The sequence below is a fragment of the Artemia sp. Qi Xiang Cuo genome, chromosome 10 (assembly GCF_049724085.1).
Source record: "Artemia sp. Qi Xiang Cuo chromosome 10, ASM4972408v1, whole genome shotgun sequence".
Taxonomy (NCBI): domain Eukaryota; kingdom Metazoa; phylum Arthropoda; class Branchiopoda; order Anostraca; family Artemiidae; genus Artemia; species Artemia sp. Qi Xiang Cuo.
Window position 1 is genome coordinate 21,235,907 of NC_142803.1, and position 12,561 is coordinate 21,248,467.

General features: G+C 33.2%; 1 protein-coding gene across 1 annotated transcript in view; it reads right to left on the reverse strand.

Moving 5' to 3' along the window:
• LOC148947573 (solute carrier family 12 member 4-like) overlaps positions 1 to 12,561 on the reverse strand; it is a 396,387-nt gene that overhangs the window by 225,462 nt on the left and 158,364 nt on the right. The window contains 2 exon segments of the mRNA XM_089095942.1: positions 3,893 to 4,082; positions 4,992 to 5,157. Coding sequence (XP_088952068.1) covers positions 3,893 to 4,082; positions 4,992 to 5,157 — 356 coding nt within the window.

Consider the following 12,561-nt stretch of genomic DNA (forward strand, 5'->3'; position numbering starts at 1 on the left):
GAAGATTTATTTGAGGAGATGCCCCCTTTGATCTATATATCTATAAATGATAAGGAGATTAAAACATTAACGAAGTTTAAAGAAGTTTAAACATTAACAATCTGCCAACCAGCTCCATGTTGACCTTCTTTGACCTTCTTGTATATACTCAGGGGTTTCTTATAAAACGTAATAAACAGGATTACTCAATTTTTTTCAATATATCCATAAATTTCATGTCTAAAATTCATCAATTAGCCGGATATGTTTTTTTTTACACACGGGACGAGATTTAATATCCTTGGTAAAAGTCTGTACAAGATTTAATGTCCTTGGTAAAAGTCTGTATGAGATTTAATGTTCTTGGTAAAAGCCTGTACGTAATTTAATGTCCAATTTCTGAAAAAAGGGGGGGACAACCCTGAAAATTAAGTGGTATTAATGAAAGACGGCACATCAACCGAAAACCGTCAACGAGAACTCTGATTAACCATCTCCAAAGTTTCACAATGCCGTCAGTGCGCCAACACCCCACGGAAAATAGGGGGAGGGAATGAGTTACTCAGAATCTAGAAGGCCTTATTATTTCACTGAAAATAACAAAAATTGATATTTTTCAACGACAAATCCCAAAAAAATTATTATTAAAATCATAAGGGAGAGGGATCTAGGAGAATCAGTGCTTCGTTCATCATTTAGCCTCCCACCGAGAGAGTTTCTGAGCAGAAATAGACATATTTTATCTATAGATATTTAGTTCTTCACCGAAATGTGTCAGTATCAGATTTTTGGAGGTGGAGCCAGGTATCATGGAGTTATTTCTAAACGAATAGAAGTTCAATCATGTTTGCATGTTTTACGGTTAATTTTTATATATTTTTCTAATAAAGTTGAGTTTTTATTCATTTTTAAGGCTACATGCGCGGGGGCGGAGATTATAAGACGTTACTTTGAGACTTCATATTGTATTCTATGAGCTTTCTAATATTCTCAATGCTCAAATGTTCAAATGCAAGAACTTGTTGATTTTATTTAATTTACACAAAAATATCTAATCTATCGTGGTGATAGCCACAAAGCAAAGTTTATTTATTACACGTTCTACACTTATATGTAGATTCGTATCTTCGTATATCTCGCCATATCAAAATCCAGTTCCACTGTTTACACCACTAGCATCTATCATCCCTGACTATATCATCAGGGTTATGAGGATAGGACAATCCTCCTTTTGGCTTCATTACAGAGTTCTGAAAGTAAAAGTATATTAAATTTTTAAGAAGGCTATTATTTCTTTGAAATATACATTTAAATTATATAATTTTCATGTTTTAGATTTTTATATAAATAAAGAGTTCCATAATTTTCATGTCTAAAATTCATCAATTAGCCGGATATGTTTTATTTTACATATAGAACGTAATTTAGTGTCATCGATAAAAGCCTGAATAAGATTTCATATCTGATAAAACCTGGAAAAAAACTTTCCAAAAACTAAGATTGTCCACTAAAAGTAAAGAACTGCTACACTAAATCAAATACGAGCATAAATAATAAAGAATAATGTTAAAAAAATCAATTTAATGTAAAATTATTTATAAATATATAATTTATAGAGGGACAAAAAACAATTAAAAAAACTAATTTTTTAAACTAAGGTTAAATAACTGTTACACTAGATCAAATATTAGCGAAAATAACAATGAATAATTGTTCGAACTTATATCTTAGGTAAGCATACTTCTAAAGATATACTTTTTAGATTGACAAAACTTTATTTCTAAACACGACGTTTTTTAACAAAATGTAAAGAGCTGCTACACTCAATCAAAGAATAACCAAAGCCATAATTAAAAGTTTTTAACTCTTAAGTTTTCTGTAAACTGATGTCTAATGATATACTTTTTATAGTGAGAAAAACTTTTTTTCAAAAAAGTACTTTTTTCAACTAAATGTAAAGAGCTGCTGCACTAAATCAAAGACGAACAGAAATAATAACGAATAATTGTTCAAACGTAAATTTTGTTTAAACTCATTTATAATTATATACTTTTTAGAGTAGCTAACAATTTTTTCAACTAGGGATATTTTCCTACTAAATTTCAAAAGATGCCAGACTAAATCAATTACGAGCATAAATACAGTCGAATAATTGCTAAAAAGTTAATTTTGTGTAAACTTATGTCTAATGATGTACTTGTTAGAGTGACAAAAACTTTTTTTCAACAAAGTACATTTTCCAACTAAAAGTAAAGAGCTGCTACACTAAATCAAAGACGAGCTGAAATAATAATTAATACTGCTGCATACTACATTGCAGCTACTGCTGCAGCCATGATAACTAGCTGATCATTTCTAATTATAACAATTCCTTGCATACATCTTTCAAACATAACAAACTCAGCCTTGGAGAGATTTGGGATTGAATGCTAAATTAAACAAGTGAGAGACAAACAAGTTTAAAATAATTGGTCCCGAGTGACCATAGAAGATATAGCCTTCCTTGAAATTGCAAATGTCTTTCAGAATTGTCAGATTGTTTATGTTTGAACTTCTACGTACGACAAGAGAAAGAGAGAGAGAGAGAGAGAGAAAGAATGTTTTTAATTTTAATACTATGTACTAATGTTCTCTATTTACTAATTTGCAGCTGCTGCTGCAACTGTGATAACTAGATGATCATTTCTAATTATAATAAGTCCTTTCTAACATATTTCAAAAAAAACACACACAGCCTGGGAGTGAGTTAGAACTGATTTATAAATTATATTATTGAGAGACACACTCGTTTCATATATTTGTTCTCTAGTTACACTAGACGATATAGGCTCCCTTGAAATTGCAAATGTCTTTAAGAATTGTCATATTGTTTATGTTTAAACTTCTAAGTCCGACAAGAGAAAGAGAAAGAGAGAGAGAGAGAGAGAAATAACGTTTTTTTAAATGTGATGAATATGTACTACGATTCGCTATATACTACATTGCGGCTACTGCAGCAACTGTGATAACTATCTGATTATTTTTAATTATAACATGTCCTTGCAAAAATATTACAAACAAAACACACACAGACTGTGCGTAAGTTGGAATTGAATACTAAATTAAATAATTGAGAGACACATAAGGTTAAAATAATTGTTCTCGAGTTACCAGAGACGATATAGCCTTCCTTGAAATTGCAAATATCCTTCGGACTTGTTAGAGTTTTTATGTTTGAACTTCTTTAAACTTCGTTAATGTTTTAATCTCCTTATCATTTATATATATATCGATCAAAGGGTTCATCTCCTCAAATAAATCTTCACGTACTCTAATTGATGATAAACCTGGTGCCAATCGCTCGTCATCTTCAATACACAGTAGGGCTAAATGCCACCTCCTCACTAGATCTTCTGATGTATATGAAAGACCATCCTCCTCTGTATAATTTATTTCATGCAAATCTTAAGTAGCATCAATTGCTGTACTAGTACGGAGAAGAAGCTCCTCCTCAACTGTGAGCTCCCACTCGCTCCATACAATCTAAAAAGATTGAGAACACTATGATAAAAAAACTAGAGTTTACGGTCAAAAACCTTTATTAGTTCAGATTTTACGGAAAGTTTCACATTTGGGTTTTCAAATGTTTTCAAATATGTTTAAACAATAGATATAGCAAGCCTCAGCCGTGTTTATTACTTGGAAAAGGTTATTTCCATTAAAATTACAATTTCAGATTAAGGATGCCTGGGAACACACATTAAGGTTCAGCACTTTATAGAAACCTAAAGGATAAGTTTAATAAGGGGTTAAAGAATTTCTCTGAAATCACACTTTCAGATTCAGCATGGCAGGGAGCACACGGCTGAAACTTTGTGGTCGTTATAATATACAAGGTCCATTTGAACAGTGCTTTGAGGTCCCCTAGCCCAACCCCACCGGGCCCCCAAGACCCATGTAATGAACTTCCATAATACAATCTGTAGAATCGACACTAGCATCACAAAGAAGAACCTCATCGCTTCCGGTGAGCTCCCACTCGAACAATACATTATCTCCATCTTGAGCACTATGATTAAAAAAGGTCACTGGAATGGAAACTTCTGGTATATACTCAGGGGTTTCTTATAAACGTAATAAACAGGATTACTTAATATTTTTAAATATATTCATAATTTTCATGTCTAAAATTCATCAATTAGCCGGATGTGGTTTTTTTTTACATGCGGGGCGAGATTTAATGTCCTTGGTAAAAGTCTCTACAAGATTTAATGTCCTTGGTAAAAGCCTTCATGAGATTTAATGTTCTTGGTAAAAGCCTGTACGTAATTTAATGTCCAATTTCTGATAAAAAGGGGGGACAACCCTGAGAATTAAGTGGTATTAATGAAAAAGACGGCACATCAACTGAAAACCGTCAACGAGAACTCCGATTAACCATCACCAAAGTGTCACAATGCCGTCAGTGCGCCAACACCCCTTGGAAAATAGGGGGAGGGAATGAGTTACTCAGACTCTAGAAGGCCCTATTTTTTTCACTGAACATAACAAAAATCTATATTTTTCAACGATAAATCCCAAAAGAATTATTATTAAAATCATGAGGGAGAGGGATCTAGGATAATCAGTGCTTCGTTTATCACTTAGCTTCCCACCGAGAGAATTTCCAAGCATAAATAGATATATTTCATCTTTAGATATTTAGTTCTTCACCGAAATGTCTCAGTTTTAGATTTTTGGAGTTGGAGCCAGGTATCATGGAGTTATTTCTAAACGAATAGAAGTTCAATCATTTTTGCATGTTTTTAAGGTTAATTTTTATATATTTGTCTAATAAAGTTGAGTTTTTATTCATTTTTAAGGTTACATGCGTGGGGGAGGAGGGTATAAAACGTTACTTTGAGATTTCATATTGTATTCTATGACCTTTCTAATATTCTCAATACTCAAATGTTCAAATGCAAGAACTTGTTGATTTTATTTAATTTATACAAAAATATTTAATATATCGTGAGGATAGCCGCAAAGCAAACTATATTTATTACACGTTCTACACTTATATGTAGATTCGTATCTTCGTATATCTCGCCATATCAAAATCCAGTTCCACTGTTTACACCAATAGCATCCATCATCCCTGGCTATATCATCAGGGTTATGAGGATAATACAATCCTCCCTCGGGCTTCATTACAGAGTTCTGAAAGTTAAAGTATATTCAATTATTAAGAAGGCTATTATTTCTTTGAAATATACATTTAAATTATATAATTTTCATGTTTTTGATTTTTATATAAATGAAGAGTTCCATAATTTTCATGTCTAAAATTCATCAATTAGACTGGATATGTTTTTTTTTTACATACGGAACGTAATTTAGTGTCATCGATAAAAGCATGAATAACATTTAATGTCTATGATAAAACCTGGAAAAAACCTTTCCAAGAACTAAGTTTGTCAACTAAAAGTAAAGAGCTGCTACACTAAATCAAAGATGAGCAGAAATAATAACGAATATTTGTTCAAACTTAAATTTTCTGTAAACTTATGTCTAATGATATACTTGTTAGAGTGACAAAAACTTTTTTTCCACAAAGGACATTTCTCAACTATAAGTAAAGAGCTGCTACACTAAATCAAAGATGAGCCAAAATAATAAAGAATAATTGTTCAAATGTAAATTTTCTGTATACTTATGTCTAATTATATACTTGTTAGTGACAAAAACTTTTTTTCCACAAAAGGACATTTTCCAACTAAAAGTAAAGAGCTGCTACACTAAATCAAAGACGAGCAGAAATAATAACGAATACTGCTGCATACTACATTGCAGCAACTGCTGCAACCATGATAACTAGCTGATCATTTCTAATTATAACAATTCCTTGCATACATAATTCAAACATAATAAACTCAGACATGGAGAGATTTGGAACTGAACACAAAATTAAATAAGTGAGAGACAAACAAGGTTAAAATAATTGGTCCCGAGTGACCATAGAAGATATAGCCTCCCTTGAAGTTGCAAATGTCTTTAAGAATGGACAGATTGTTAATTTTTAAACTTTTACATACGACAAGACAAGAGAAGGAGATAGATAGAGAGAGAGAGAGAGAGAAAGAGAGAGAGAGAGAGAAAGAATGTTTTTTAAATTTGATTACTATGGACTACTGTTCGCTATTTACTACATTGCATCTGCTGCTGGTACCATGATAACTAGCTGATTAGTTTTAATTTTAATAATTCCTTGCATACATTTTTCAAACATAATAAACTCAGCCTTGGAGATTTTTGGTCGTAACGATCACCAAATTAAACAAGTGAGAGACAAACAAGGTTAAAATAATTGGTCCCCGAGTGACCTTAGAAGATATAGCCTCCCTTGAAGTTGCAAAAGTCTTTAAGAATCGACAGATTGTTATTTTTTAAAATTTTACATACTACAAGAGAAAGAGAGAGAGAGAGAGAGAGAGAGAGAGAGAGAGAGAGAGAGAGAGAGAGAGAGAGAGAGAGAAAGTTGGTTTTTTAAATTTGATGAATATTTACTACTGTTCTCTGTATAATAATTAGTATCTACAGCTGCTACCGAGATGACTATCTGATTGGTTTTAATTTTAATAAGTCCTGGCAGACATCTTTCAAACAAACTAAACTCAGACTTGGAGATTTTTGGTAGTAACGATCTCAAAATTAAACAATTGAGAGACAAACAACTTTAAAACAATTGTTCCCTGAGTGATATTTGAAGATATGGCATCCCTTGAAATTGCAAATGTCTTTAAGAATCGACAGATTTTTAATGTTTAAACTTTTACATACGACAAGAGAGAGAGAAGGAGAGAGAGAGAGAGAGAGAGAGAGAGAAAGAGAGAGAGAGAGAAAGAGAAAGAGAGAAAGAGAAAGAAAGAATGTTTTTTAAATTTGATTACTAGGGACTACTGTTCGCTATTTACTACATTGCAGCTGCTGCTGGAACCAAGATAACTAGCTGATCATTTCTAATTTTAACAATTCCTTGCATACATCTTTCAAACATAATAAACTCAGCGGCCCCGCAGCGGGGCCGCTGACCGCCCCAAAAGCGGGCGGACCGGGGAGTGCCACGAGGTCCGCTGCGACGGGCCAGGGAGCGCCGTGGCGCGCCACAACCCCTGCCCCACTGCGGCCCGCCGCAGTGACCGCCCCAAAAACGGGCGGACCAAGGAGCGCAAAAGGGTCCGCTGCGACGGGCCAAGGAGCGCCGCGGCCCCGATGCTGCGGGCCGGGGAGCGCCACGGGGTCCGCTGCGACGGGTCGGGGAGCGCCGCGGTTATAGCGCGCCACTTAACCTAATATATATAAAATCCATCTCTAAATTGATAAGACGATTTTGGAAATGGGTGACGTGGGAGGAGTGGGGGTCCTCTCACGCATAAATTATATTTTTTTTTCTCAATATCATTTAATAGGTTAATTATCCTAACCTAACTATACCCAACTTTTACTGGCTTTATGTATAAATTTCATAACTTATAAAACGTTTCCCCGGGGGCTGAAGAAACCTTTCCCGTCACTTTTTCCATTTTATCTCTAATGACATAGTTATTGTGCCTTTCATCTATGCTGAAAAAAAAAAAATCCATCTCTAAATTGATTAGACAATTTTGGAAAAAGTGACGTTTCAGAGAAGAATTAGATATTTAAATGATGAAATATGTGTATTTCTGCTCTAAAACTCTCCCATGGGGGTTAAATGATGAATGGAGGACAGTGACTCTTCCAGATTCCTCTCCCTTATGATTTTCGTAATATATTAACCGTTATTACTGTTTATTATTAGGTGTTTGAAAGTTTTAACTCCAGTGCAAATTGAAATATAGAGAGAAATATAGTGATGAATACCTCAAATGTAGTCGTCGATTCTTCAATGTCTGATGTGAGTTTAAATAGCTTTTTAAGACATGATAGAATTTTTGTATAGCGAGGATAGACAGATGTTAATTTTCTAAGAATTGAAACTGACTTGGTTTTCCGTAAATTGAATCTTTTCTATGACTTTCTATTTCTAAAATCCAATAGTGTACGTGCATAATTTTGTCCGACCTTGGGAATGCATATGGGGTTTTGTGCCTAACTTATGTTAATTTCTGCTCGTTAAGAGTTTGATTCGGTTAATTATTGTAATTTCTGCTCGTTTTGGGTTTCATTTATTTATCGATGCTGATTGGGGGATGGTTTCACACTTCGTAGATTATTTGATTTTATTCTTGCCCATTTTCGTTTAATGAAGTTCTTTACTTTTCTTTGAGAAACTTATTTTGTGGAAAAAGTTTTTCAAATTAATAATATGAATGATCACCATAATTGTTTATTCAATATGAATTGCATTGTATTTATGTTTGCAGATGACACATTGGTATCTGTTGAAGTTAAAATCCCCTTCATTGTTTGTGTGAAGTCTAATAATGAAAATAAATTCAGTTATTCACTGGTTTTCTTGCAATTGTTCAATCCCAAATCTCTCCAAGGCTGAGTTTATTATGCTTCAAAGATGTATACAAGGAATTGTTAAAATTAGAAATGATCAGCTAGTTATCATGGTTGCAGCAATAGCTGCAATGTAGTAAATAGCGAACAGTAGTCCATAGTAATCAATTTAAAAAAAAACACTCTTTCTCTCTCTCTCTCTCTTTCTCTTTCTCTCTCTCTCTCTCTCTCTCTCTCTCTCTCTCTCTCTCTCTCTCTCTGTCTCTCTCTCTCTCTGTCTCTCTCTCTTTCTGTTTCTTTTTTTCTCTCTCTCTATCTATCTCCCTCTCTTTCTCTTGTTGTATGTAAAAGTTTAAACATTAAAAATCTATTCATTCCCAAAGACTTATGCACATTCAAATGATTCCATATCTTCAATTATCAGTCAGGGAACAATTGTTTTAACGTTGTTTGTCTCTCAATTGTTTAATTTTGAGATAGTTACGACCAAAAATCTCCAAGTCTGAGTTTCTTATGTTTGAAAAATGTCTGCAAGGAATTATTAAAATTAAAAATGATCAGCTAGTTATCATGGTTGCAGCAGTAGCTGCAATGTAGTAAATAGCGAACAGTAGTCCATAGTAATCAAATTTAAAAAACACTGTTTCTCTCTCTCTCACTCTTTCTCTCTCTCTCTCTCTCTTTCTCTCTTTCTCGTCTTACTTAAAAGTTTAAAAATAAAAACTCTGTCCATTCCTAAAGACATTTGCAATTTCAAGGAAGTCTATATCGTCTATGTTAACTCGGGAACAAATATTTTAAAATTATTTGTCTCTCACTAATTTAATTTAGCGTTCAATCCCAAATCTCTCCAAGGCTGAGTTTATTATGTTTGAAAGATGTATGCAAGGAATTGTTATAATTAGAAACGATCAGCTAGTTATCATGGCTGCAGCAGCAGCTACAATGTAGTATGCAGCATTATTAATTATGATTTCAGTTCGTATTTGATTGAGCCTAGCAGCTCATAACATTTTGTTAGGAAATGTTCTGTTTGGAAAAACAGTGTTTGTCAATCTAGAAAATACGTCATTAAAAAGATGTTTACCTAAAATTGAAGTTCTAGCAATACTCGTCATTATTTCTGATAGTATTTGATTTAGTGTGGGAGTTCTTAGCTTATAGTGGAAAAACTTAGTTTTTGGAAATGTTTTTTCCAGGTTTTATCATAGACATTAAATCTCATTCAGGCTTTTATCGATAACACTAAATCACGTTCCGTATGTAAAAAAAAAAACATATCCGGTCTAATTGATGAATTTTAGACATGAAAATTATGGAGCTCTAAATTAATATAGAAATAAAAAAACATGAAAATGATATAAAGTAAATGTATATTTCAAAGAAATAATAGCCTTCTTAATAATTTAATATACTTTAACTTTCAGAACTCTGTAATGAAGCCCGAAGGAGGATTGTCCTATCCTCATAACCCTGATTATATAGTCAGGGATGATAGATGCTATTGGTGTAAACAGTGGAACTGGATTTTGATATGGCGAGATATACGAAGATACGAATCTACATATAAGTTGTAAAACGTTTAATAAATATTCTTTGATTTGCGGCTATCCCCATGAGATGTTAGATATTTTTGTATTATTAAAATAAAATCAATAAGTTCTTGCATTTGAACATTTGAGTATTGAGAATATTAGAAAGGTCATAGAATTCAATGTGAAATCTCAAAGTAACGTCTTATACCCTCCACCCCCGCGCATGTAACCTTAAAAATGAATAAAAACTCAACTTTATTAGACAAATATATAAAAATTAACCTTAAAAACATGCAAAAATGACTGAACTTCTATTCGTTTTAAAATAACTCCATGATACCTGGCTCCACCTCCAAAAATCTAAAACAGACACACTGCAGTGAATAACTAAATATCTAAATATGAAATATATCTATGTATGATTGAAAATTCTCTCGGTGGGAAGATAAATTATAAAAGAGGCACTGAGTATCATAAATCTCTCTTCTTCAATATTTTAATAATAATTCTTTTGGGATTTATCGTTAAAAATATCAATTATTGTTATGTTCAGTGAAAAAATATAGACGTCTAGATTCTGAGTAACTCATTCCCATCCCTGCTTTTCCGAGGGGTGCTTGCGTACTGACAGTAGTGTGACACCGTGGAGATGGTGAATCAGGGTTCTCGTTGACGGTTTTCAGTTGATGTGTCGTCATTTTCATTAATACCACTTAATTTTCAGGGTTGTCCCCCCCCCCCTTTTTCAGAAATTGGACATTAAATTACGTACAGGCTTTTACCAAGAACATTAAATCTCATACAGGCTTTTACCAAGGACATTAAATCTTGTACAGACTTTTACCAAGGACATTAAATCTCGTCTAGCATGTAAAAAAAACCACATCTATGTAATTGATGAATTTCAGGCATAAAAATTATGATTATATTTAAAAATATTAAGTACTCCTGTTTATTACGTTTATAAGAAACCCCTGAGTATATAAAAGGAGGCTTAACCATTCCAGTTACATTTTTTAGTCATAGTGCTCATGATGGATATAATGTCTTGGTCAAGTGAGAGCTCACTGGAAGTGAGGAGTTTCTTGTTCGTGGTGCTCGTGTTGATTATACCTATTTTATATTTGAATTTAGTAAAATTGGTCTTGGGGGCCCGTTTATGTTGGGCTAGCGGACCTCACAGCACTGTTCAAATGAAACTTGTATATTATCACGACCACAATGTTTACGCCGTGTTTTCCCTGCCATTTTGAATCTGAAAGTATGATTTTATAGAAATTATTTAACTCCTTAGAGTTAAATTGTCATTTAGGGTTCTCTAACGTGATGAACCTTAAAGTGTGTTCCCATACATGCTGAATCTTAGAGTATAATTTTATTGGCGATAAAATATTCCAAGTAATAAAAATGGCTGAGGCTTAAGATATTTATTGCTTAAACATATTTAAAACCATTTGAAAACCCAAATGTGAAACTTTCCGTAAAATCTGAATTAATCAAGGTTTTTGACCGTAAACTCTAGTTTTTTGACCATAGTGTTCTCAATCTTTTTTGGTTGTATGGAGCGAGTGGGGGCTCACAGTTGAGGAGGAGATTCTTCTCTGTACTAGTACAGCAATTGATGCTACTAACGATGTGCTAGAAATACATTGTACGGAGGAGGATGGTCTGTCATATACGTCAGAGGATCTAGTGAGGAGGGGACCTTCGGGCCGAATGTGTATTGAAGATGACGAGCGATTAGCACCAGGTTTATCATCAATTAGAGTACGTGAAGATTTATTTGAGGAGATGCCCCCTTTGATCGATATATCAATAAATGATACTGAGATTGAATGTATACATCCCCCTCAGATGGCTTTAGCGGTAGTGGAGGATAATGATAATTATGTTGAGATCACTGAACCAGGCATTCTATATTTAAAAACCGTTGTAACTATTGATTTTTTCAATAAAATAAATAATTTGATGAATGTATTATTTTTTGTCTTTGATAGAAAACTTGACAGTAGACTGATAGTTCTAAATTAAGATGATCTAACCGCACTGAAATATTCATTTACAGAAATCTCTGTTGGTGTCCATATTATATAGAAATCTAATATGAGAAAACAAATATAATCTAAACACATTTATTGTATGATTACAACATAAAACTCATTGTGCAGAATAATAATTTCATGTGTCGTTACATGCTGTATTAAAACGTTTTTACACCACGGTTTTCGTTGTTTAAAATCAAGTCCATAGAATAAACTCTTAAGTTGTCTCTTAAAGGTCCATTTTTTCTCTTCTCTTAGAACATATTCATCATAATATTCAGTGTTATATACTTACAAGCAGTTTCTCCAGATTTATGGTGACAATCCACGTCTGAACGACTTTCTAGTGGAAAATATCTTCAGAGACCTGTAAAATATTGATTTCAGCACCCTAAGGGTAAAGTGCTTAAAAAATGTTTATGACTTTGTTTATTAATAAAATGCGTATAGATACAACAATGTCTTTAAATCTACACTTTATATTTATTCTTCGGTTTATAGGCAACTGTGGTGAACCACCAATGCCGGTAAATCATTTGGATTCACTGTATATTGGTCTT